The sequence below is a fragment of the Chanodichthys erythropterus genome, chromosome 4, assembly GCF_024489055.1.
Source record: "Chanodichthys erythropterus isolate Z2021 chromosome 4, ASM2448905v1, whole genome shotgun sequence".
Taxonomy (NCBI): Eukaryota; Metazoa; Chordata; class Actinopteri; order Cypriniformes; family Xenocyprididae; genus Chanodichthys; species Chanodichthys erythropterus.
The window spans coordinates 24,344,919-24,372,567 of record NC_090224.1 but is presented as its reverse complement, the minus strand read 5'-3'; the positions used below and the strand labels follow the sequence as shown (position 1 = coordinate 24,372,567).

At 40.6% G+C, this 27,649-nt stretch overlaps 1 protein-coding gene across 1 annotated transcript in view; it reads right to left on the bottom strand.

Annotated features, from left to right (window-relative positions):
- The window catches only part of LOC137018674 (exostosin-1), a 420,441-nt gene that overhangs the window by 48,865 nt on the left and 343,927 nt on the right, over positions 1-27,649 (bottom strand). Inside the window, exons 5-6 of the mRNA XM_067383379.1 lie at positions 20,835-20,967; positions 17,188-17,306 (exon numbers count right to left, since the gene is read on the bottom strand). Coding sequence (XP_067239480.1) covers positions 17,188-17,306; positions 20,835-20,967 — 252 coding nt within the window. The remainder of the gene's footprint in view (positions 1-17,187; positions 17,307-20,834; positions 20,968-27,649) is intronic.

The following is a 27,649-nucleotide window of genomic DNA, read 5'->3' as shown; positions in this document are numbered from 1 at the left end:
AGGAATTTGAATTATCTAGATGATTTTGAACCTTATTTAAAAGAGTAAGAGAGGCATCCACAGTGCTCCTATTTGCCCGATAGGCAAATTGCATGGGGTCTATGCATGTCTCGATTTGGGATAACAATTCCTTACATACTATGCGCTCCATACATTTACACAGAATAGATGTGAGTACGATTGGGCGAAAGTCTTTGAGAGATTTAGCATTAGGTATTTTCGGCACCGGGATGACAATGGAATTCTTCCAGGCTAATGGTACAAAACCATTGTTCAGGAAGATTTGAAATAACCTTGTCCACACATGTCCAAGTTGTGCTGCACATTCTTTCAGGACTTTCCCCTTCAGGCCATCTGGGCCAGATGCCTTATACGGTTTAACTTTACGAAGCACTGTGACAACCTCCCTCTCCTGTATAATCATAGGCTGTGATTGAGTCATGGTCATCATTAATTCATTACTAACAGACAAATCATCATCATTAAAATCATTATCAAATCGTGAATAAAAAATATTAAGATTATTTGCAAGACAATGAGGGTCTTCATGTTTTTGAACTCTTTTCTTTTGTCTACCCATCATTGTATTTAAACCCTTCCATGCATCTCTTACATTCCCCGTTTTTAATTTCTCTTCAACATTCTCTTTATATTCATTCTGTGCATCTTTTATCTTACGTTTTACTGCTTTGTTTAACTCTTTTACTTTCTGCTGATCATTCTGCAAGAAGGCAATTTTCTTCATGTTTAGGTAATGTTTCAGATCTTTGTTAATCCACGGCTTATTATTTGGATAGACTCTAATGTTCTTTGTTTGAACCACTGAATTTACACAGAAATTAACATAACAGGTTATTGTATCATTCAACAATTCATGATTACTACAACAGTCATCATCGTTAAAAAATAAGTCCCATTCAGTGCACTCAAAACAGCCTCTTAGCTTTTCTATTTCGTCCCTGGACCACGTTTGAACCTGCTGAACGGCAGGCTTGATCCTCTTTAAAAGCTGCCTGTATTTTGGTAACAGATGAATAACGTTATGATCCGAACGTCCCAGAGGTGGATATAGCTTTGGCACATATGCACCTTCCACATTACCAAAGCATTTGTCCAGAGTCTTAACCAGTCTTGTCGGACAGGTTACATATTGCTCAAGATTTGGCAACAGCGTAGATACATTGCATTTATTAAAATCTCCAAGCAAGAAGACTGGGTCATCGGCAGAATTGCAAAGCGCTCTGTTGTAACTAGCAGCTATGCATTCAGCAGCAAGTGCAAAGTTTGGTCCTGGCACATAGACTAAGATAACTGTTATTTGTCCGAATTCGCGAGGCAAGTAGTATGGCCTCAAAGACACAGTCAATAGTTCATAGTGAGCAGAGCAATGTGTTTCACGTACCGTAATATTATTCGCCCACCTGCTACTAACAAACATACACAGTCCTCCTCCGATTGTTTTAGTTGACTTGGCACTGTCGCGGTCCAGACGGATTAATGAGTATCCTTCCAAGTGTATGTTGTCGATCGCCTCCGTCAGCCATGTCTCCGTAATGCAGATCAGGTTAGCTCTTTTAAAATCTCTGTTGTATTTCACCAATGCTGTAAGTTCAAGCATTTTATTTTGAAGCGAGCGAGCATTAGTTAAAGTTATTGTAGGAAGAGGAAACCGACTGCCGCGAGATTTAAGTCTGTTTCGGATTCCGCCTCTAGAGCCCCTCCGTTTTGTTTTCTTCTTTCTGTTTGTTGTGTGGATGGAACAAACTATTTCGGAAGGTTCATGAAAGAACTTTGGTGGGGTTCTAACATTGTGTCGGAATCTCAACAGATCTTCGCGGCTGTAAAACATTGTCCTCATTAATCCATTGTTCCTTAGATTTCCCAAATCCACTCCATCTTCCAACGCAGACACACAGTCTATAGCGCATTTTAGAATCCAGAACACAACGATTATCTTAAAAAGCATATTGCTTTTAAAACGTGGACTGTTTGAACAGTTTAAAACAAACAAACAAGCAAGCAAACACACGAGCACACCAGTGTCTGGGGTCAGCACTTGCGCATGCGCCCCCAAAGAGTCTCCACACAACATGGTTTTCTGAGTACTAGTTCTATTCTCAATACATTTCAATCTGGCTTCAGAGTCTAGCATAGACATAAAATATTAAGTGAAGTTAATAAACGTAATTTCGGGAGGAGTACGCCCATCTAATCTTCCAATTAATACCAAGGTATAAAACCAGCATCTTACCTCTTCCTCCCCTTCTCCTCCTTTTGTACTAATTTTGCCTGTTATAGGGGGGCAATCGGAGCTCGAGTAGGATGTTCTTTCCGAGCCCCTCTATAGCAGACAGCAAGCCAAATCTGTTTACCACTTTTGATTTTATGGGCACACAAACTCGTGAAATGACATCTATCATTCAGTCGATTCTGTCGATTCTGTGATTCTTACTTCTCGATTTAACAGCAGCGTTTGATACTGTTAATCAATATCCTTAGTACCTGCCTAAAACACTGTATTGGTCTGCTGGGAAATGTTCTAAAATGCATTATATCCTATTTGACTAACCGACCTTTTTCAGTTAATATTGCTAATTTCACTTCTTCTAATGCGCACCTGTTACGTGTGGTTGTAGTACCAAGCACAACGAAGACGAAGAAGACGATTATAACAATACTTTAATTCCAAACAGGGTAAGGACAGCATACACACGTGTAAACACAAACGAGAACGGACGAAGAGTGAGGGCAAACACAGGATATAAATACAAGAGACTAACAAAGGAACTAAACAAGGTGATGGGATAATTAACAAGACACAGGTGGATCAAATGAACTAATAAGACAGACTGGGGAAAAACTAGGTCACAGGACACCGTACATGTAACAGCACCATTGCTATGCCGACGACACACAAATTTACATGCCGATCAAAAAAGGAAATGCAAAGGCTCTTGTGTAGCGTATGCACACGTATCAGGATAATCAATAAACTTTGGAATGTCCAGAACGCTTTTAGCATGCTGGACTGGGTTGTAAAACCCCCCCAGAGACTGACCAGATCCACATTCCAACACCCCACACACACAGGGACACACAAAAACACACACACAGACAGACACAGAAACACACAATCATACATTTTCAACTGTATTTGTAAACTACCACTATGCTGAAATATATATTTCATATATTTTTAGGGCCTATGCATGTTTCCTAGTGTTTAAATGAGTGTATTTGTGCTAGTGTGCATTTTAACGATATAATTTTGTCTGTAAACCATAACTTCTCTCCTATGCCTTTCTGACCTATCGAGTTTGGTCTCGCCGTAAAGCTCCGGACACGAGCTATTTACTGAGATATGTCACACCGCTGACAAATGCATTTTTCTATGTGTTTAATGATACTGTGAAGAACACACTCCATTTGGAGATCTGAATTGATAGTCATAACTCATGCAGATTAAGTCGTGAGGCCAAGCAAAGGAAAAGCTTTCCCCGCCAACTTTGCACCCATGTTATTGGCTACCCCACCTCAAGGAGGTGTGTCGGCTTATCTGTCATAAAAGCAAAGACGCACAATTCCAGACTCGCTCTCTCCCGTGTTCTCTCCCGATTGTCTCACGAGCATCTCGTGCACGTTTTTCCCGGACCCCTCCGGTGACCACGCGCTGCCACCGCGCTCAGCTTCGGGATCGCCATCTTCCAGCGAAACTCACTCTCGTCCTCAGTTCAAACCTTCCCGCTGAACGGAGGAAGCCAACGAACTGCACCAGCGCTAACCTGAAATTCGACACACGCAACCAATGCAAGTATACTGCCGTTTCTCAATCTTAGATGATGAAACTGATTTCCGTGCTGGCTTAGGACTGGTTGTGAGTTTGCTACTTGCCTTCTCTCTCTTTCCTTCTCTACTTCTATTCTTGTACATAGGTGTGTATTTTCTTGTATATATATTTAGATGTATAACCTCTGTATTCGTAGTTTGCATATATTAAAACGTTATTCATGCTCGATTGTTCTGTTTGTTCTTTCAGCGGAAAACCCAAGTCACTTTAACGTTTTTTCGATCGCTTTATGCTTTAGTTATTTTCATGGCCAGAGAATAACTCCGTTTATAATATTCTGTGAGGGACTTAGTTTGCTGGACAAACGAGCAGTTTCTCTAAATAATTATTAAACCAGAACTAATCATATATGTAATTGATTATAATTCGTTGTAATTGATTCACAATATATGTTTAATTCCCCATTGGGTCGATATATGAATCATAATTTATTCATAACCTTATGAATTATTATATTCATATTTCATCCATAAATTGATTAATAACCGCTACACATTCGTTACATATATTATTTGGTGGAGAATGCGGGCAACGTTTTAAACTTGGTTTTCGGTAAAAGAGCAATGTAGAATAATTTTGTATGATTTAACTTACAATGCGCGCTTTATTCAGTGAGAAGACGCACGGGTCCTCACTACGCACCGTTAACAAGCTGCTGTTTGTGTCTAGAAACACTGCAGGCATAGCCTTGGTTGACCGTGAAATACACTGCAGTCCATTGATATCTCAAGCTCGTATCTGTGAAGGACGACAATCTTTGCAGTAAGTTACAGTTTTGAATATTAATTTCCGCTTGAATAAACGAATTGAATCGTGTTCAGCGAGTTTAGAGGGTCGTGGCGAGATTCCTGCGACCACTCTTTCGAGGCCTCATTATATTTACCCGCTATTGAATCTGAATTTCTTGTGTCGTCCAAAAATTCACAATAGCCGGTTTGCTCCTGGGTTACGTCGTTTGGACTAGCTACCCAAAACCACGTGATCCCCGTTACAGATCTAATCGGAAAAGCAGTCCGTCTGGTTTATCGATTGATGTGTAATAATTTGGAGCTCGTATCAGCATTCTGATCCAATGTTGATTAGTAACAGCGGCGAAGCAATCCCGCAAAAGTTACATATTCGCGTGCATTAAAGTTTGCACCAAAGGGACTGATTCCCAGAGTTGTGTACCCGTGAGTAAAACGGTACACATATATTTATGAAAGAATCCGCTGAGGTTCTATAGTTGTAATCGTGACCGTGCAGTTAAAACAGCGTAAGGGTCAGAAACCCACAAGCGCGCTCGTTTTTGTATCACGAATTAAAGAAAGGGGATGCAGTAACTCTGACCAGACGCCAGAGGGCAGTCTGCTCAGGTGTGCCACCCCTCCCTACTTATTGGTTGTGTGGACTCAGTGACGCCACCGCGTGGACGTTCTGAGTTAAAGCCGCTCCATACTTTGAACTGAAATTATCTCCAAGTTATCTTTTGCTTCTCTATACTGCGGGGAGTTGTAAAAGTAATTTGCTTTTGGTGGTTATGCTTTCCAATCATTGTTGGAATGTGGTTTACTGATTTAAATTTAATTTAAACACGTTTAAATTTTTAATTTAAACTGTTTCCCTTCCAACAAGGGAATTCACTTTCTGAGAGTGCGCCCCCTGGTGGACACTGTCAGATAAGTCAATTCTCTTTTCCCTTGTATTCTTTTTCCTGTATTCACAGATCTACTTTATTTTATTTTATTTCAGTTTATTTATTTTATTTTTATTCCACTTTGTGTTATTTCATCCATTCCCTTTTTGTCTTTTCTCTCTCTCAAGTTATTTCTTTAGTTTACTTTGGAAATTCATTCCCTTTATTACTTAATGTTTTATTTTATTCACTCTTAGTTCTGGGTCCTGTGTGTTATTGGCTGGCAATAATATTCACGCACACCCAAGCCTCCCTTATTTCATACACTTATTTTGAATTTAATTAAATAACATTTAATTCAATTTTAAAATTAAGTAGTGGCAATCAGTTGGCATTTTGCTATCAACAAGCAATTCTCTTTAGGAAAAATCTGCAAATAGGGAAGGCTTTCTCTTTTCTTTCTCCCATTCTGTTATTCTATGCACTCATTTAAATTTAATTGAACAAGTTTAATTCAAATTTGAATCAAGTGCCTCTGAATTATCCTCTTTTTGCTTCTTCCCATCCTGTTATTCTATGCACTTATTTAAATTTAATTGAACAGAGTTTAATTCAAAATTTGAATCAAGTGCATCTGATTTGTTTTTGTTTTATGTTATTTTTACTTTTGATCTGCTTCCAGCTAGTTCCTTTTATACCCCTACTCTTTTATCCTACACACTTAATTAGTTAAATTCTATTTAAACAAGATTTAAATTGAGTTTTAAATTTACAATTAAGTCGTGTTTACCTGATTGTTTGTGCACTTGCAGATAAGGCCCTTTAGCGCCCTGGGGTGAGCTGACGGTTGCTCCAGTGAGTTCCAGTGAGTGGAGCTACCTGGCCTGGCGCTTCTTACACTAACCGTGTGTGAATCGTGGACATTCTGACCTCGTATCACGGGCAACACGCAAGGACATCAGCGAGTTGTGTATCAGGTACAGGGAGGCAACGAGACCCGGGGTGACAACAAGCGGCAATTTTGTTTAATTTCCCTGCTCAGGCTTCTGCATGACAGAACCGCCCGTTTGGAGTAACTGCCCGTAAAGGGGACAGACTCTGAGTTCAGGGAAAACTCAATCTTGACTGGTCACTCGGGCCGTTGGCGCAAATACCTTGCCAAAGTGCGCAATTGTGCTGGTGTTCCCTGTTTGAGAGGTTGCACCGTGGTACAAAGGGGACAGGTGGCCACGGACACCGCAGTAGAGTGTTTGATCGTCGAGGAAAGGTGGCCTGCCATTGAGTTCTTATCTGAGCACCCACGATTCACCCAGGCCTACGACATACAGTCACTTCACCTAATTGAAAGCCACAGAATATTACATATTCTTCAATTACTCAGGTGCGGGCCAACCCTTAGGCTCTCGATCCATACCATCCCTCTAGGTTTTATGATGCAACCGTGCACTCGCCTGACACCGTCATAAACCCAGCTGGAATAGGAAGTTTAAGTTTCACTTCTCCCCTCTAGCCCTTCTGTTTTAGTTTATTGCGATTCTATTTTGATTCCTTTCTATTTGTTTACTGCTCTATTTCTCATTTAATTGCATCCTCCCTGTTCTGTTTTGCTTCTCTACTGTGTTTGTTTCTTTCAGTTCATGTAAAAGCAGAGCCTGTGAGAGCCATCACGGAAAACTGAGTAATAGATAGACGACCGAGCAGCGAGAGTCATCAAAGGACTCTTAGGGCTACCGCCTGTCAAAATCTTTATTCAAATCCGGCACTCACCCACACAAATTGACCCGCGTGGTCCTTTTGGCTATCGACAATTAAGTGTCTAGCCTACATTCCACTAACTGTCTGCACCAGTTAACTGGAACCAAACCAAAGAATTATATAATCATGCATTATTATAAGTCGTTAGCCCTGCGCGTGCTTGCATTGGTTCTGTTTGTGCTGTCTTTCTCTCGCCAACAGCAAGCTAACGTGTTCAGAGCAGCCAGCCCCAGCACCCATGGGGACGGACTCAAGACCGGGTTGGGCTCCCTGACCAGCACAATCCTGCCCAACGACGCTGTGGATCCCCAGCACCTAAGCAACGAGCAGCTGGACGACAACCTGAATCGACTAATGGCCCACGATCCAATGCCGAGCTACAAAGAGTGGGCGAGAGTCATCCGAGCCATCGCCCACAACCTCAAGCTCCAGGCGGAGGACGCCCGGAGGAATCAGGCCCAGATTCATCGTCACCACGATCAGCGACTCGTCGAGACCCAGGACCAGCGTTGGACAGCGGACGAATCCAAACCCGAGCTGCAGGAGCAGCTGCAAAGACTTCAAAAAGCCCTTGCAGAGCTCCACCTGGAGGTGGAGCGTAGAAAACTGACTGGAAAACTCCAACACAGCAAAGCTCCCCTAGCCAAAGCAGAGACTACACTGAAAGACAGACACACTAAAGCCCTGACCTGTGAAAATCATCTCAAACAGGCCCAGAAAGGAGTTATGGCTCCGAAACAACAAAGAGACTATGTGAATGAACTTGACACTGGTTACAGAGTACTGAAAAGTGGCATGGGAGGGGAAACACACATCACCGAGTTTCCCCTAACCAGTCAAGAAGCCCTAATTCCAAATGGGGTTAAAAGTCCACTGCCCAAAACGTCCAACGGCCAAGAACCTTCGCCAGCAGCTGTCACATCCAACTGCCAGCACCTGCGACAGGTTCTGACCCAAAAGCTTTCTGACCCTGCATCAGATCAAGGGCTCCCTGCTGCCATGGACCTAAAACGGGGCAGACTGAATAACCCATACACTTTCTACAGCCGAATGCAAAGAGGGTACTACGGAGCACGTAACCAGCCAGCAACGGAGGAAGATTTCATCTTCAACCCTCTGCTTCTCCGAGAGCTGCACCCTGCGGTGAGTGATCATCTGGCAGCCTTGGCCTGCTCAAGCAGCATGTCTATTCAGCAGCCGCGAGACTTGGTCGACGAAGCTCAAGCCAAGCAGAGAACTGCGTCTAAAAAGACTGTAGAAATTCCAACCAGTTACCCAGACTCCGATCACTGTCCAGAAACCTGTCCTTACCTTTTTGAAAGACTGAGAAATGAAGCTGAAAGACAAACTCAGACTCTCAAGTCACAAAGATGTGAGCTGAATGTGCAGTCGCACAGTCCAAATGAGGTCCACCTTGAACACACAGCTCCCACACACCACACCATTGGTCGAGTGAGCCTGGTACCTCCTGTGTGCGTAGCGCAAATGGACACGTTTCTCTGTTCCACTCACAAAGACCTGCTAGACTGTTTTGAGCCCTTATTGAACGCCAGACCACTGAAAATCTGGGCTCAAGTGTGTGAACTTCTGCCTTCCCAGTCACCCAGGCCACCTGAGCCAGACGGTCAGGTCACAGAGGTCGCGGGAAATCTCCCAGCTAACCGCGGGAACCCGGTCTTAGAGCACAGTTCAAGTTCGCTACCCGGCACACTTCAACCCACCATAGACTGTAGCTCCCTCTGCTCCAAGGTCATGACAGACTCACAGCTGAATGATGTAACTACAACAGACATTATTCTCACACTGTGGGCAGACAACTCAGCCTTCAGCCACACGCTGTTAAGTGCCCTCATTGAAGGAACACCGGACCTCCCATTTGTCAACATGCAAATACGCTTCCCATTGGACTTTCGTCTGTCAACCATGATGACCGTCAAGGACATCTGCGTTGTGAACTTCAAATGGAACAACCGGCATTTAACCCATCACTTCCTGGTCCTTCCAGACATCCTGATGCACTCTAATGCTCATACGGACAGTGCAAATGAGTTGTTGTGGGCCCCAATGACTGTACAGCTTCCTGTTGTTCCTGTCAACACTGCCAACTTCCTGTCAGGCCAGACTATCCAACAGGTCTGCATCCTGATCAACATACAGGAACTTGTAGTACCACCTTACACCAAAGGGGGTGCTGTTTGGATCAACATACAGGAAATTGTAGTACCACCTTACACCAAAGGGGGTGCTGGTTGGCTCAACAGGCAATGTGGTCAAACCCTAAGCCACATGCTGGGCTCCTTCACACTGTCACATGAAGGCGTGGAACTTGGACTTGCTCTAAAAGCCACACCGCTAACTGAAGTGTCACCCTACGTAGTTCACAGCTGGCTCAACGAATGCATGGTCACAGACATCAGCATTCCCAAAGCCCACCATCTAGAATGGATAATGGACCACGGCCCCTATGACTTTGAACGCAAGTTAACAGTCATTAACTTAATACCAGCTGCCATGGTCCCAGAAGGAAGCTTAAGCAACACAAGTTTCACAGCATCCTTCAAGAGCATCTCCATCACTTCCATCAAACTGGTACCCACAGAACAGGTGCACAGAATGGAGCTGATGGAGGACAAACACCTTGCAGTACCCACAGTCGCTAACCAGCCTGCCTGTGAAACTCAGGAAAGCGCTGCACCTCTGACAGCCAACCTGACAGCTAACACCACAACAGAGGAGCCCTTCCCAAGGTTTGAGCCTAAAGGCCAACAGATCCAGAAAGATGCAAGTGCGCTAAAGAATGATGCAGACTGTCGAAGACTCAGAAACGTCTTGCACAAATTCAAAGTGACATTTGACAAAGACCTTTTATGCTGTGGTCTCACTAAACTTCACACAGTGCATAGTGCAACACACCCAAATGCTCCTCCCACCTTAATCAGGCAGTACGAAGGTCACATCGCCCCACATGAACCAGTACAGGAGGTTGTTCATTCAACAGAAGGAAAAGGTGTTATCTGCCCATGCAACAGCACCTATTCAGTCCCTACCTGGTCCATTGTCAAACCAGACAGCAAGTGGCGACCCACCAGCGACTTCAGGAGGCTGAACCAGCAGGTGCCACTGCCACAACGTGCCAGAAAGCACAAGTCTGCACGGAGCGGAGATTCAGCTGCCTATCAAAACTGCTATAACAGCACACCAGCGTTGACACTTGAGATACTGGTACCCCAACAACAGCGACCAGCCTGTCACAGATACCTCAAAGAGAATGCGTGCCAAGGAATGCCCACGGCCTATGTCGATGGACGTTCCTACAACCATGAGGGCATCCCACAGGCAAATGCAGGGGTACGATGGTTAAGAAACCAACCCTGCCAACCACAGAACAGCAGGTGGGGTCCCCAGTCATGTCAATATGGTGAAGCAGCAGCTACCCTCAAAACCCTTCACGTCTCCTCAGCTCATAACATCAGGGAACTCATGTGCACAGACTCACACGTTGCCAGACCTTGTTTCACATGCCATCTTCTGGGCTGGAAACAAACTGGTTTCAAGACTGAATGCAACAAGCAGGTGAAACATCAACACATGTTCCAGACACGTGATCACCTCACCCAAGCACACGACATGATCGTTTACTGGGAAAAGGTGAAAAGATGCTTGAAGCAACCAGGGCGTGACAAAGGTGTGAACGACCAAACTAATGCCCTTGCCAAGACTGGCACACTGCATAACAAGCTATGGTCACACCCACCCCATTCACCCACCCTTAGTGTGGCAACAACAACCCGCAGCCAGCGGACTGTTCCTGCAACATTTCCCACCTTACTGCCACTGCCACTGACAACCAAACTTTCCAACATTTCCATTCGACATGTTTTGTACCACCACTCAGACCCCTCCAACCTCCCGTTCCCGGCATCTGGTCCCACGGCGGCCCCTAGCAACAAACGACTGCACGAGACCGACCACATGCTGCGTGTGGGAATAAACTTTCTAAAGTATGTCCCTGATGTCCTCACAGCGCCAAAGCTTGTACTGCCACAGGGCCAAAAGGGGGTGAACTGATATACACCCACGACACACCATGTGCCAAACACCATGGCACCAGAACTACGGACGAGACATTAAAACAAGTGGCGCACTGGCCCAGCATGCAGCAAGATGTGGCAGAGCACGCCAGAGGATGTCAAGTTTACCGTCATGTCCAGACTGCAAACGCAAAGCACCGAGCTTCACTGCAAAACCGAGGAATCACATTTCCACGGTCAGTCGACCAGAAAGACTGGACGGTAAAACCTCCTCTGATGCTCATGGCCATCACAGACACCGTACAGGAGTCAACTCAGGTGTTCCCCACAGAACTACTGATGGCACGGCAGGTGCCACTGCCGTTGCATCTGTACCAACCAGGAGACTTGAGTCTCATCACAGCCTGCTCCCCTCATCAGCAGCACAACAAGCTCCGCCTACAACTGAGAAAGCAACTCGCAACACAGAGCCAAACCCTCCAAACCACCTGCAAATCCTGGAAAGGTATTGCGGTGGTTCTCCGCACTCACAGTTTCCTGCTGATCCAAACTGCGAACTCAAGGAAGCAACTGTTTACAGTCCTCCAGAATGACTTTGCCCAAAATCAGCTGGTTATAGCTCTGTTGACAGACCTGCTGCGAGAAATTAGCTTCTCTATGGACAGAGTGGCTATGAATAGGAGTCCTCAGTATCCTACACAAACTGTGCTGGACTTTGCTACTGGCAGACCCAAAGACATGGTCAATGTCAGGTGGCGGCAACGTAACACCCATGCCAAGAAACACACCTCAGTTGCGGTAGCCTACCACAACAGCAACCCACGGCTGTGCCCGGCTCCCCACTTTCGCAGGTGTAGTTTCACCAAAGACTTTCAGTACTTCTGCCCAAACCAGCTCTTCCTCAGAAACCACACTGAAGGAATGGGCCGGTTGCAGCCCATGACCAGCGACAGACGCTGCCCGGCCAAGCCTCGCACCCCAGTTATCGGAACACAAGCCGAGACTGTGGGTGATCGACTGCTCATCCACACCCCCACTCATGCTGCCATCGTAATCTACAATCAGCACAACACCGCCACTCATGTCAGGCTGCCCAATCCAAGTAAGAGGATCCATTTACCCCTGAGTTCCATCCTTTATCACAGCCACCTGGCAGTGCACTGTCTCTCAAGCAAAGAGGACCAGTCAGAACTGGAAATCCCATCTTCCCCCAGGGATCACAATCACACCTTAGATCCAGGAATGGAACTGAGGATTGACAAAGGGGGTCCCAGCTAAGTGACAGTACTCCCACTGATGCAGCCCTCCAAGCACTCTCACGACTGCCTGTCCTGACCAGCTCACCTAGAGCCCGAGCTTGGACTGCTGCCAACACAATCCGTTGCCTCTCCATGGCAATCAAGTACGCACTCGCCCGGGGCCTGGCCTTCATCCTATCCCAAGGGATCAAAGGGATGCAAGAATCCACGGACAGGTGCTTATCTGCTCTCCCTCAAGGACCAGTAGGAACCACCTGCTGCGTGACCATCCGGATCCATGTGCCATCGAACTTGGTTACCGTCCAACGAAGTCCGCACAGGAACTTCGTTGGCCGAAAGGGGGAATCTGTAGCGTATGCACACGTATCAGGATAATCAATAAACTTTGGAATGTCCAGAACGCTTTTAGCATGCTGGACTGGGTTGTAAAACCCCCCCAGAGACTGACCAGATCCACATTCCAACACCCCACACACACAGGGACACACAAAAACACACACACAGACAGACACAGAAACACACAATCATACATTTTCAACTGTATTTGTAAACTACCACTATGCTGAAATATATATTTCATATATTTTTAGGGCCTATGCATGTTTCCTAGTGTTTAAATGAGTGTATTTGTGCTAGTGTGCATTTTAACGATATAATTTTGTCTGTAAACCATAACTTCTCTCCTATGCCTTTCTGACCTATCGAGTTTGGTCTCGCCGTAAAGCTCCGGACACGAGCTATTTACTGAGATATGTCACACCGCTGACAAATGCATTTTTCTATGTGTTTAATGATACTGTGAAGAACACACTCCATTTGGAGATCTGAATTGATAGTCATAACTCATGCAGATTAAGTCGTGAGGCCAAGCAAAGGAAAAGCTTTCCCCGCCAACTTTGCACCCATGTTATTGGCTACCCCACCTCAAGGAGGTGTGTCGGCTTATCTGTCATAAAAGCAAAGACGCACAATTCCAGACTCGCTCTCTCCCGTGTTCTCTCCCGATTGTCTCACGAGCATCTCGTGCACGTTTTTCCCGGACCCCTCCGGTGACCACGCGCTGCCACCGCGCTCAGCTTCGGGATCGCCATCTTCCAGCGAAACTCACTCTCGTCCTCAGTTCAAACCTTCCCGCTGAACGGAGGAAGCCAACGAACTGCACCAGCGCTAACCTGAAATTCGACACACGCAACCAATGCAAGTATACTGCCGTTTCTCAATCTTAGATGATGAAACTGATTTCCGTGCTGGCTTAGGACTGGTTGTGAGTTTGCTACTTGCCTTCTCTCTCTTTCCTTCTCTACTTCTATTCTTGTACATAGGTGTGTATTTTCTTGTATATATATTTAGATGTATAACCTCTGTATTCGTAGTTTGCATATATTAAAACGTTATTCATGCTCGATTGTTCTGTTTGTTCTTTCAGCGGAAAACCCAAGTCACTTTAACGTTTTTTCGATCGCTTTATGCTTTAGTTATTTTCATGGCCAGAGAATAACTCCGTTTATAATATTCTGTGAGGGACTTAGTTTGCTGGACAAACGAGCAGTTTCTCTAAATAATTATTAAACCAGAACTAATCATATATGTAATTGATTATAATTCGTTGTAATTGATTCACAATATATGTTTAATTCCCCATTGGGTCGATATATGAATCATAATTTATTCATAACCTTATGAATTATTATATTCATATTTCATCCATAAATTGATTAATAACCGCTACACATTCGTTACACTTGATACTGTAACAGTTTGTCTTCAAGAACTTACAAAGTGGATGTCCATAAATTTTCTTCATCTCAACGAATTCAAGACGGAAATCATTTTATTTGGGTCAGTATCTGCCATGGCAATCCTTAAAACAAAACTTAAACAGTTCGAACCAAATATGAGATTGTGTGTCAAAAACTTGGGCATCCAAATCGACAATAAGCTTAAAATGGATAAACAAATAAACTCTGTGGTTCAGTCTTGCTTTTTTCACTTACGCCGAATTGTAGGGCTGGACGATTTTTCCGATTAATTCGAATTTATTGTTTTGCCTTGATTTTATTATTTTTAAATCGAGAAATTGCGATTTTGAATAAAAATGTTAGCAAAAATTACAATTAGACATATTGACAATACAGCAATGATAACTGATAAGAGAAGAAAATTATCTGACCTCATGATGGTGTGCCTGATTAACCGCTCTCATGTGACGCTATATGAATGTAGAACACATCGCTTGAAAACATTTCAACTTGAAATTAGAATGCTGCAAGCACACTGCTTTTCTAGGGCGTTTCAAAACTTTTGGAGGTATATTTATACATTTATATATAATTTATGCAGGTTATGTGACAAGAACCAACTGATCAGCTACGGCCTTTCCGCAACAACATTTAAAGCTCAACCGAACAGCTGATCATAGCTGGGTTTTTATTTCTCATCTCCATAAATATATCTAGTAGTAAAGAAATTAGGCTAGAAATTAATTAACCTTTGCTGATACTTCCTCGTCATTGAGAGCGCAGTTCATGGTTGCATAGACAAACGCCACGGGAGCTCAAGCGCTTGTGGAAAGGAGGAGCGCGCTTTCCACGTGTTTTTAGACGCGATATATGAATGGCCCCTTAAGTGACTGTTCACTCAGAAATGTGTTATTGCATTGAAAAAAATAGATGAGGGCAGTGGAATGGGAAAAAAGAAAGGTTATTAAAGGTGCCATCGAATGTTTTTTTACAAGATGTAATATAAGTCTAAGGTGTCCCCTGAATGTATCTGTGAAGTTCTTTACAAAGTGTTCATCATGCAACATGTCTAATCGCGTAAGTATAGAATTTATTTGGATGTTTACATTTGATTCTGAATGAGTTTGATAGTGCTCCGTGGCTGAAGCTAACATTACACACTGTTGGAGAGATTTATAAAGAATGAAGTTGTGTTTATGCATTATACAGACTGCAAGTGTTTAAAAATGAAAATAGCAACGGCCCTTGTCTTTGTGAATACAGTAAGAAACACTGGCAACTTTAACCACATTTAACAGTACATTAGCAGCATTCTAACGAAACATTTAGAAAGACAATTTACAAATATCACTAAAAATATCATGTTATCATGGATCATGTCAGTTATTATTGCTCCATCTGCCATTTTTCACTGTTGTGCTTGTTTGCTTACCTAGTCTGATGATTCAGCTGTGCAGATTCAGACGTTAATACTGGCTGCCCTTGTGTAATGCCTTGAACATGGGCTGGCATATGCAAATATTGGGGGCGTGCATATTAATGATCCCGACTGTTACGTAACAGTCGGTGTTATGTTGAGATTCGCCTGTTCTTCGGAGGTCATTTAAACAAATGAGATTTATATAAGAAGGAGGAAACAATGGAGTTTGAGACTCACTGAATGTCATTTCCATGTACTGAACTCTTGTTATTCAACTATGCCGAGGTAAATTCAATTTTCAATTCAATGGCACCTTTAATTAATTTAGAATGCTGTTTTATGGGTGAGATGCTGCAAAAGATGCAAGACACGAGTGCAACAGCCAAACAAGTCTGCCAAACCTAAAAACAACAGGAAAAATAATGCTATGGAATGCAAAAACCTGTAAAGAACTACTGTATGTTTGATATTTCATGTTTGCATGATGGTGACAGGCTGAAAGTTGCTGTTATTTTCAGTTTTTACAAAGCATTTGCTGTTAATAATAGCCTGTTAGTGTTATTTATTGCCAGAAATATTTAGCATTTTTCTTATTTTAAATGATTTCTGAGTATTTTCTGCAGTGATATTTAACAAATAAGTAATTTGTTTTACATTTACACCATGTTGATCACAGGTGTGGTGCACTTGGAAAATAATAATTTATTTATTTATTTATTTTTTAACCAGATGGTTAATAAAGAGAATGTTTCTTATTGTAGTTAAGTTTTTAAGCTGACTAGTTAAACATACAAAAAAAAAAAAAAAAAAAAAAAAAAGAGAGATTTTATTTTTTTTGTCAAATCTCCCAGCCCTACCAAATTGTGAAAGTTAAGCTGTTTTTCAGAAAATCATCCATGCGCTGATATCTTCCCGCCTAGACTACTGTAACTCGCTCTACTATGATATTAATAAGTCAAATCTGGCTCGGTTGCAACTAGTACAGAATGCTGCTGCTAGACTCCTGACACGGACACGAAAATATGAACATATTACTCCCATTCTTGTCTCGTTGAATTGGCTACCTGTAAAATACAAAACTGAGTCATGGTTTTCAAGTCCATCAAGAATTGAATTGTTGATATCAACAATTCATATCCTGAGAATGATTAAAAGTCAAAACGGCTTGTCATAAATATGCACATATTTACACTGGACAAATGAGATTTGAAAGCTGCACGGAAGATATTTAAGAAATGGACTACAATTTTTGTCTTTTTTTCACACAAAGCTATCAAAGGGCATGAAATATAGCATAGAAGTTGATTTATGATACTGTAATGGCTCATTTGTGATTTAATATAGCTAGTTGTGCAGTCTGCCATTAAAGCAAGAACTCTTATCAACAATACTATGACAATGTGACCTCCAGCAAAACAATTCCTGGCAGTGTGGATGACCCTTAACATGATACAAACTTGCAGCATCGATAATAATGGTAGAGTTATCATTTAGTTCCATTATTTTCTCCCATATTCTCACCTGTGCACAGAACTTGGACTTGGCGACTGCATGGATCAGTTTGAATATGGGCTGCTGTTGGGACTGTAGAGGTGTGACCGCTTGAATGACGGCTGTAAACTCCTGAGATGGACTCTTACCTGCAAAAATACAAACGTGGATGGCAGAAATTACTTTAGTACTTTTGGATGGTCTTATTTGCTAGTGAATTTCTTTGCTTAAATCACAAACCACATTAAAAAGCAATTTTCCCACACTGCAAACGGCAGAGTAGCCTTTATAAAATCAGTCTTCAATGGCATCAGTCTCCGGTGTGTAACATCTCCCTGCATTTGTATTAGTTTGCTTTATGGCAGCCGTTCAAAGAGAGCACCTGTTTATCTTTGTTCCTCCACAGGGATTCGCTTCATTTATCTACGTTTGCGACTGCGACTCCAGAAACCCGACAGCTACATTAAGTCTCTATTACATCACAATAAAGGTTACTACAAAGATTTAAATAAAAGAACCAGAGAGGATAAAACTAGTAAAATGAATTGATCAAAGCTTTGCAACTTTTCTGGTTCAGCAATAAACAAAAGAGAAGTTCATAATATATCACGCAGTGACAGTAATTACGCTTAGACAGAACATCTATTATCCCTATTTCCTCTCTGCAGGGATTCAAACTCTTTAAAACAGAACAAAACAAGAACATGCAAACACACGCACAGTCTGAAACACGTGAACAAACAGGCCACACACACAGACCACACAGAAACAAACCACACACACAAACATTGAGAACTAATAATGAGCACATTTATATGTACTTTTGGTTTGATTTTAAAACGTATTATATGAATCTATTGTTAATGATCCATCCAGACATGTGGTCACATCTGGAAGTATGGTCGGAGGAGGTCATTTGGTTCACTGTTGAACCACACACACACATGCACAACACACACAAAATGTTTTTTTATGTTTTACTGGGACTTTACATATACATAACGTTTTTTGTTCTTTTTAACTGTACAAACTGTATATTCTACTCATCACAGAAAACGCTATGCATTTCTGCATTTAATATGATTTATGTATGGCAAGCCGTTTTGACTTTTATTCATTCTCAGGATATGAATTCTTGATATCAACAATTCAGTTTTCACTAGTGAAATGTCATCATAGGCTGCCATTCAAATTCAATTGTTGATATCAAGAATTGATTCTTAGTTGAAATTCCAATTTCACATATCAGAAATACAATTCTTACTAGTAAAAATCATAATTGTTGATATCATTAATTACTTTGTTACTAGTGCAAATATCTATTCTTGATATCAACAATTGAATTGCTACCTGTAACAATGTTAAATTTGATTGTCACTAGTTACAATGTTACTTTCTGATATCATGAATGTAATTGTTACTAGTAAGAAAGCCATTTTAGATATCTGAAATTATACTGATATCAGAAATACATTTTCAGATATCAAAAATGAACATTTTTACTAGTCGCAATTAAATTGTTGATGTCAAGAACTGACGTTTCAACTAGTGCCAATTGAATTCTTGATATCAAAGATTCGCATTTTTACCAGTAACAATTATTGGTATCAAAAACTATGATTTTACTTGTAAGAATTGTTTTTCTAATATGTGAAATTGGAATTTCAACTGGTAAGAAATCAATTCTTGATATAAACAATTAAATTTGAATGGCAGCCTATGGTGACATTTCATAGTGAAAATACAATTACAGATATCAAGAATTTTTACTAGTGGAAATGTAATTCTTGACATCAAAAATTAGCATTTTAACTAGTGAAAATTGAATTGTTGATATCAAGAATTACCATTGTAACTAGTGGAAATGTAATTCGTGATATCAACAATTCATATCCTGAGAATGAATAAAAGTTAAAACAGCTTGCCATATTTATGAGCTGTTTTCCTCATGGGGACAGATGCATAAAATGAAACAGGCTCTGTCAGCATGACAATTAAAGATCCCTGCTTAATTAAAGTACTAATAATGACAAAAGATGAAAGTATTTCACATATTTTACTTTTGAATTGTTCATTTTGTGCTCACCCCCCACCCCCACAATGCTAATATAGTCATGTAATTAGCACAATAATTATGATGAAAACCATCTCATTTACCATTCACCTACTGATGCATTAATTCTTAAAACTCAAAGGAAAAGATCTTAAGGTGTTTTATTACTTCAAAACAAAGTTATAATTAGTATAATATAATAATATAAAGATGTACTTTAAGAGACTAAGCCAAGAAAAAGTGCACTTAATTATATTGAATGTGTACTTCAAATCATAAAAATATATATTTTTTAAAAAACTGCATTTGTAGAGAATATAATATTAATGAAATAAAAGGCTGCTTAAATGTACTTGTAGTTTATCAGACAATAACAATTTCTCAACAATTAAGTACACTTTCAAAAAGTTTTTACTTTAAAGTACATTTTAATCATTATGTGTTAATAATCTATTGTTAAGAAGTACACTTATGTTGATGTGCTGACTAACATAAAGCACCTGTAAAGTACTTGATTATAATTTTAACTGTAGTGTGTTATTCGATATTACATTTAAAGTTAATCTATTTCATTTACTAAACTGCAACTTCATCATTAGAAATGTGTCATTACAAATTTAAATGCATGACATTCTATTATATTTTAGTTTACCATAAGTGCTTGTCAGGACATTCAGCTATTAACTTTCACCATATTTCAAAGATAATGTAATTATGAAATTAATTATAAAGATGTACATAAGTCTTTCTTAATTTGGCCAAAAAAAAAAAAAAAAAAAACTTTATAAGTTTAACTAAAAGAATTTAATATACATTTTAAATACATAGTGTTGAAAACCGTACATTTACAGCCTTTCCAAGCATGTATTAATTCATGTATTAATTGACCACTCACTGGCTTTGCCTTCAAAAACACTTAAAAACATTTAAAAATTATCTTGCATATACAGAACATCCACACTGATGTGGCAGATATATATATATATATATATAAAATCACAGAGCTGTGTACGAAAGAATCAAGAATTGTGTCATTGTGCATGTATACCACAACATCAAAAACATTTTCAAGGAACACAGGGACAAAGCAAACCATTGGAGCAATCCACTGGTCATGTTGGATGATATCTCATTGCCTAATAAACAGCATGTATCGCAGGTAGCTGGATTTATAGTGTTGCCCTGGCTGAGCGAATCACACCGTATATCACGGCACAGTGAAGTTCTCTCAAGTTATGGCCACAGACAGGGAGTCTAAACTGCCCTGTCATCAAAATTATGGAAAGTGAGACTAACAACGCCTGTGACAGCAGAGTATAGACCATCTATCACTCCTGCAATACAGATTTACTGCTGACATGTGAAGCCCAGGGACAAATCCATCACAAACCCCTATACATGCGCATGCAAACACACACAGGCCAGGCTTAGGGTGGAATAAGGTGGACACATATGTTCACCATCCTTTATGAGATAACACACACACACACACACACAAATAGACTGCTTGGAGGGAAACCAACATCTATCTGAGTTATGATTTCATTTTCACTGCAACAAAGTTTTACGGCATTGAGCTGGAGGTGGTGAAGAGATGCACACACACACACACACACACGCTCACCGAGTGTCGAGTAGTAGAAGGGGAAGAGGGTGAGGTCGCTGGAGAACTCAGGAAGTGCGTAGAGTCCTCCAGGCAAAGAATTCCACATCAACCTGCTCCTGGACATGTGCGTCCGTACCCTGTCATGGATAATCTGCAAAAACAACATTACTATTAATATATATTAAAACATTAATATACAGTATACAATATGCGATTAAAGGGTTAGTTCACCCAAAAATGGTTTTTACTCACCCCCAAACCATCATAGGTGTATATGACTATCTTCTTTCAGACTAACACAATCAGAGTTATAATAAAAAAGATCCTAATAGGGTTAGGCAACAAACTCAAGCTCCTCCAGCATTTCTATTAAAAAATGCATGTTTTAGACTTCTAATTCTCAACTGGTGTTTTGTTTTGCTCTATCCTCTGCGCTTCCGCTTTCATCAATACGTCACGCGTTACGTCTGAGGATAAGTTCTGTCGTAAGTCGACTTGCGTATGGATGTTTGCCGGAAGCTGTTTTTTATAGTTTATAAAGTTGTAAATATGGATGGTTTTCTTACAAAAACCCATTGCTTCATTTCAGAAGGCCTTTATTAACCCAGTGGAGCTGTGTGGATTACTTTTATAATGGATGGATGCACTTTTTTGGGCTACAAAATTGTGAGCACCATTCACATCCTGGAAGAGCCAGGATTTTTTTAATATAACTATGATTGTATTTGTCTGAGAGAAGATAGTCTAGGATGGCTTGAGGGTGATAAACCATGGGATAATTTAAATTTTTGGGTGAACTATCCCTATAACTAATCATGAAAAGTGTTGTGATTGTTGTCAATGTGTCATCATTTTCCATTAAGGATCTGATTTTGCAGTGGTTTGTGATTGGTTACAATGTTTGTCAGTTTCAGTGTGCACATAAATGCTTTGTTCAATCACAGGCATTTAAATAAGCCTATCAGCCAATAACAACAATTGTCCTAATGAGTGAGGTATAAGGTAAAAGATCATTTCAACAAGTGCAACATGTTCATGCATTAACATTCCAATCAACCAATCAGATTTGAGGGACACGTTTACAGTTTATGTCAAGTTTAGACTTACAACCAGGGTTAGGTGCTTCTACATCAGTGTTATTTACCTCAGATTTTAGGGATAGGTTATGGGTAGGGTTAGGTTTAGGGATGAGGTTAGGATACAATTTTTGTACAGGAATGTTGTTCCAGGATCAACAAAATATGTTGAATTTAGGAACATTTTACGTGGCAAAATCATAGACCGAGGTATAAGCAGTCGGATTGGTGCATTGCAGTTAGTTTGGATTTTTTAGATTTGCTGCTCACTTTGCTGCTCCACATAGAGTCTTGAGGATCTACCTTTCTGATACAACATATTTGTATTTAATAAATACTATTATGTTATGTTTACTTACATGAAAAGTTTACCCACCATCACTACAGCGCCTACTGTTACTACGGTAACAGTACATGTCGGGTTTATTTTGCGATAACAACTAGCTGGATGTATTTTATCCATTACTAAACAAATGTAACATTATTGTAAAATGTTTCCAAAAATTATCAATCCAAAATAAAAAAATAGAAACCTTCCAATTAGATTTTGAAACCAGCTTTATTTTTTCCCCCCAGCTTTATTATAGCAACCCAGTACTGTTCATTATTAGTTCATCTCAACATAAAATATAACCCTTCAAACTAGATGCTGTAGAAGCCTTATGTGTGGGGGGGGGAGAAAAAGAAAAAAATCAACATGGCCGACCATCCTATAAGTCTTCAGAGGCAACGCCCAGACAACATTCTCAACAGCACACAGGCCTAATTACTCAAATTAAACACATTAATCTCATTTTATTACAAGACTAATTAATCACAATCTGCCTCAACCTCATCACAACAGGGTGCATGAGATATTTAATCCAAAAATAACCTGTAAAACGCACACACACACACACACATTCACACACACACACACACACACACACACACACACACACACACACACACACACACACACACACACACACACACACACACACACACACACACACACACACACACACACACACACACACACACACACACTTCAGTATGTGCCCTGAGTCTTTCTCCACTGGGCTTGATTGGTTCTGTTTCTCCAGAGTCTAGAAATGCACAAGCCAATTAGGATCAACCACAGTCTAATTAAAGAACCCTCATGTCAGGCAACATGTGTGTTTGTGTATCTCTTTGCCTTTACATGCTGATGTTTTAATGCGATGTACGTGAATTATAGCGATTTTGTCAGATCCACGCAGCAAGTGAAGCATCTTGCCGCTCTTGTGCTGTGGAGCAGGGAAATGAACTCAACATGGCATATGTTCTAGAGGAAGTGCCAGTAAACCTGAGTCCATGGAGAGGGCATTTGATCTATGTGGTTAATTAGGCAGCATTTATTGCTGAGTGCAAACACACCACACATGCACGAGTGTTGAAAGACTCATAGTTTGTCAACATGGTATGGTGCGGACTTCACAACGCGATATTAACCATCAGTTTATAGAGTGTAAATGTAGTGTAAAAGTGTAAATGGTCCCCTCAGTGTGTTTTTGTTTCACTAATTCTGTTTTTTCCCAATGATGTTCGATGTTATCCTGACGCTTGCTTGTTTGCTTTTAATAGCAAAAAAAAAAAAAGAAACAAAAAGGGTAAGTTCCTTCTATACCAAAACTGAAATGATTAAGCCTCAGGCTGAGGGAAATGCAAATTCACACCGATACAGTATAGAGGGCGCAGCTCAATCAAACCTTTCAGCTGTGCTGCCATTCTGGATTGAAGACGAATAGGACTCATTTTTATTTATTTAAATTTTTTAATGATCATTGAAAGTCAGCAGCAAAGACATTGGCTGTTTCTCAATTCCAAGATTGCAGAGAATGGACTTGTGTTCTCGTGGAGTCCGGCAGGGGCGCCGTTGGCACGGGGGACAGGGGGGTCAGGACCCCCGCAGTTTTGAAAAGATAGAAGTCGACCCCGCACTTTTGATAAAGGCTGCTTCAATTAGTCACACTATATCATCTTTTAGCTCAGGATATTTTCTTTCAAATGAGACCATTTTCACATTTCTGTGAGCTTTCGTTCGTAAATAATCAACTGTTTTGTTGTGGATGTGAACAGGAAATGCGCTCTCGAACGGAGAAACACGATCTCCAAACCATCGATCAAAGCGTGCTAATGTTTTAGGACAGGACGATGGTATATAAATCATGCCCGAACGTTATCGTTTGTCAATCAAGCCAAAACGTCCATTCAGAAACCGAGAAATTTGACATTTTAAAGTAAGGAGGCTGATCTCTCAGGTTGACGCGTGAGCCGGCTTGACTGAAGTTTTCGTGAGGATTTATAGTTTATGGACTGTTTTGATTTCGGTAATTACATCTTGAAAGGCAAAAGCATTGATGGCATCTATAAAAGAGATATCGGAAATAGAAACGAAAGTGATATTGCCTCATCCAGTGGAGGATGTACGAGAGGAGATCTGTGCGTTTAATTGGTATGTGTATACTGTAATACTTAATAATTTACAATGCTTATCAGTGGCGTGCACATTGATCGTGAAAGTGAAAGTGCCTTTTGCGGTCGCATTGCGGTGCTCCCGTGTTCCCGATGTGAACTTGAGCTCCGGTCCATTACAATTTAGAGCGGTTAAGGCCCGGGTATACTTCATTTCCTGCGTTCCGTTCAGTCTCGCGCGAGCCTTTCAGAGCAACTCCTTTGCCCATGAGCGCGGAAAGACCATGGGAAAGACGTGTTCGGCGCATGCATATGTGCACCGCCCGTTATCATAACAACCCATTACACTGTTCCCTTTTGAAAGGAAACTCACACTGCATCCTGAGACTCTTTTCCAAGTAGTTGGCCCTCATCAGGCCGCCTTGTTGGCGATCCTCTGGGTTGAGCAACATTCCTAGCACTTCTAGCTAGTTTGAGTGTCCTGGCTCCCTGGAGTACACAGATTGAGTTTACATTGCAGGCTCCACTTGAGCCTCCCTGATTCTAGCTCCAGAGCTTGGTTGATACTCTACTCAGTTGAGGATCGTCCTTTAGAGAGCCTCGCTCCCTGAGTTTCATCTGAAAGGTCAAGAGGTTCTTGTGAACCCCCTTGTCAGATCAATTCCTGATAGAGCTGGAGGTACTCATCTCATTAGGGACCCTATGTAGAGTGCCCAGCCTCCATAATGCTTTGAAAGAGAAGCACTCTGTAGGTCCAGGGTCGAGCAGAGTAACTTCCCTCGTTTGTAAGCATTGGGAAGCTCTATGCTGAGCCCTGCTCCCCAGGATGTCCATCTCTTTGTCCGGTGTGAGCTGGTTACTGCCTCTTCTGCAGTTCCTCTCATCTGGTTACTTCTCATGAGACAAGTATGGTAAGAGGGTCTGTTTAAGAAACAGACAGGTTTTTGGCTAGACTAGGTCACAGGTCAGACCAGGTTAGCTTCCTTGGTGGCTCTGGGGGTTGACACACTGAAAAAAAGTGTACATGCCTTGTCATTACTCTAAATAACTTTTTGTATTTGATCTGACACAATGAATGCACTTTTGTGCTCTAACGTAAATTATTTACTTGACTAGAAGTAAAATTAAGTGTTGTTGGTGTAATTCAAACTTTTGCTTAAAACCAAATTACTGTGTTTGCTTTCGGTCCAAGCCACATGACCCCTGACGTCATCAAGACTTGGTTTGAGAATTTTCTGATCGACGGCCATATTGTTTTGCATGGCCATCTTGTTTAACACAATTCCCTAAAATCGGTGAGTATTTCTACAAATAAGTTTGATTTTATTGTTACTACATATAGTGTACATTTACATGATATTAAAGTCTGCTTAACGGATTAATGCATGTTTTGTTGAGTTTTTGTTTTGTTTTTTAACAGCGGGTCGGAGACCTTAGAGCTTTACCGCTTAATATCAGTAAATGATGGATGCTCTGCTTTAAAACTAAATACTTACAAACATTATTAATATATATATATATATATATATATATATATATATATATATATATAAACTTGGTTATTTAGTACCTCACTCCACAGAAAATCCTTAAAATTGATTTTATTCATAACAGAACAAGAAATGAAAAATAAGTAGCTATATATTGAAACACAAATTAGGCTATAGTGGCAAGAGTTGTTTTTATCTGCACCATCATACTACAGACAACTACTGGTGTAATTATGCAGATGGGGAGAGACGAATGATAATTCCAAAGCAATACATGCAAATATGAGGTTAGTTTCTTTAATATATTACAAAGCGCATGAGTAAATATTATGCTAAAAGTATTGATTTCAGATATTTGTGTGTTATATGTTGTACTACAGCTAATCATTATTCCTTTTCTCATAATGTCTTAAGCATGGCAGGAAAAACAGCAATTTAGAGAAGATATGTAATGTGCTCTACACCCCTGCTTGGCAGAAAAAGGATCTTGTAAAAGGAGACTTCTCCAAAAAATGAAAATTCTCTGATCATGTGCTCATTCTCATGCTTTCTCGGATGTATTTTTGACTTTCTTTCTTCAGATGTACACAAAAAGATTTTTAGAAAAACATTCACTTTCTGTCATTCCATATAATGCAAGTGTATAGGACCCTCAAAGTTGACAATTTAAAAAACCCACACAATGTGAACAACGGTAACTCACATGATGCAAGTTGATGAATCAATGTGTTCTGAACTGAAACGACAGGTGTGTGTAAGAAAAAAACGAATATTTTAAACTTTTTAAGTTTATAACATTCACTTCCAGTCAATGGTTATACACTGGTTAATCAGATCATCGTGAAGCATGACACAAGTACATTCTGAAACTCACGCGAGAAGTGATGCGGAAAAAAAGGAGTGGCATTCGTGTGAGTTTCACAATTCACTTATCTCACGCTTCACAACGTGCTGAGATTTACATCAAACATGAACTCATGAATAAGTGTATGATGGCCAGAAATTTTATAAGGTTTATATTGTTTTTTTTTTTATATTTGTATTTCTTACACCTATTTTTTCACTTTAGAAGTATTGATTCATCAGCTGGAGTTGTATGAAATACTGTTGTGTTCACTTTGTGTGGTTTTTGAGGCATCGAAGCACCCTCTGGAGTCTGAGGCTGATTTGGGGCTTGGAGAAGTTTTGACATGCCCTGACATTTGTGCTTTTTTCAGTTGTTCATAAACATATAAATGACAAAAGTGTCATTACACTGTATTCAGCATAAACTAGGCTACAATAATATGTGATGAACATGTATGTACATGTTTGTATTTTTGAAGGAATAATGTTTATGCGTGGTTATTGAAAAAACAAAAAACTTAAGTCACTGAAATAAGGCCAAAAAAAGTATATTAAATCTGTGTTCACAAGACTTCTGGTTATTGGAGGTTGTAGACTAGAGTTTTTGCTTCAGAATTATGTAAAAATTATGCTGACTACTTAAATTTTGTAAGACACTTTTTGTCAAGAAACACAGTATGCGTGGAGGCGTGAATCTGCATGAATAATGGGCCATCTACACCTGAGAAGACAAAAGAATTGCACAATAATGACCTGAAATGACTTGCATATTAATGAGGCCTTTCAGTCAGGTAGGCTGTGAAAAAAGCTCTCTGTAATCATATCTCAGCTCATCATAAACAGCAATACTGTGAAATATTATTACAATTTAAAATAATTGTATTCTATTATATTCTTTAAAATATAATTTATTTCTGTGATGCAAAGTGTCTGAACAATTATGTTACCTCTATGGCATTTCATATAGGCTTTTAGCTTAAAAGCA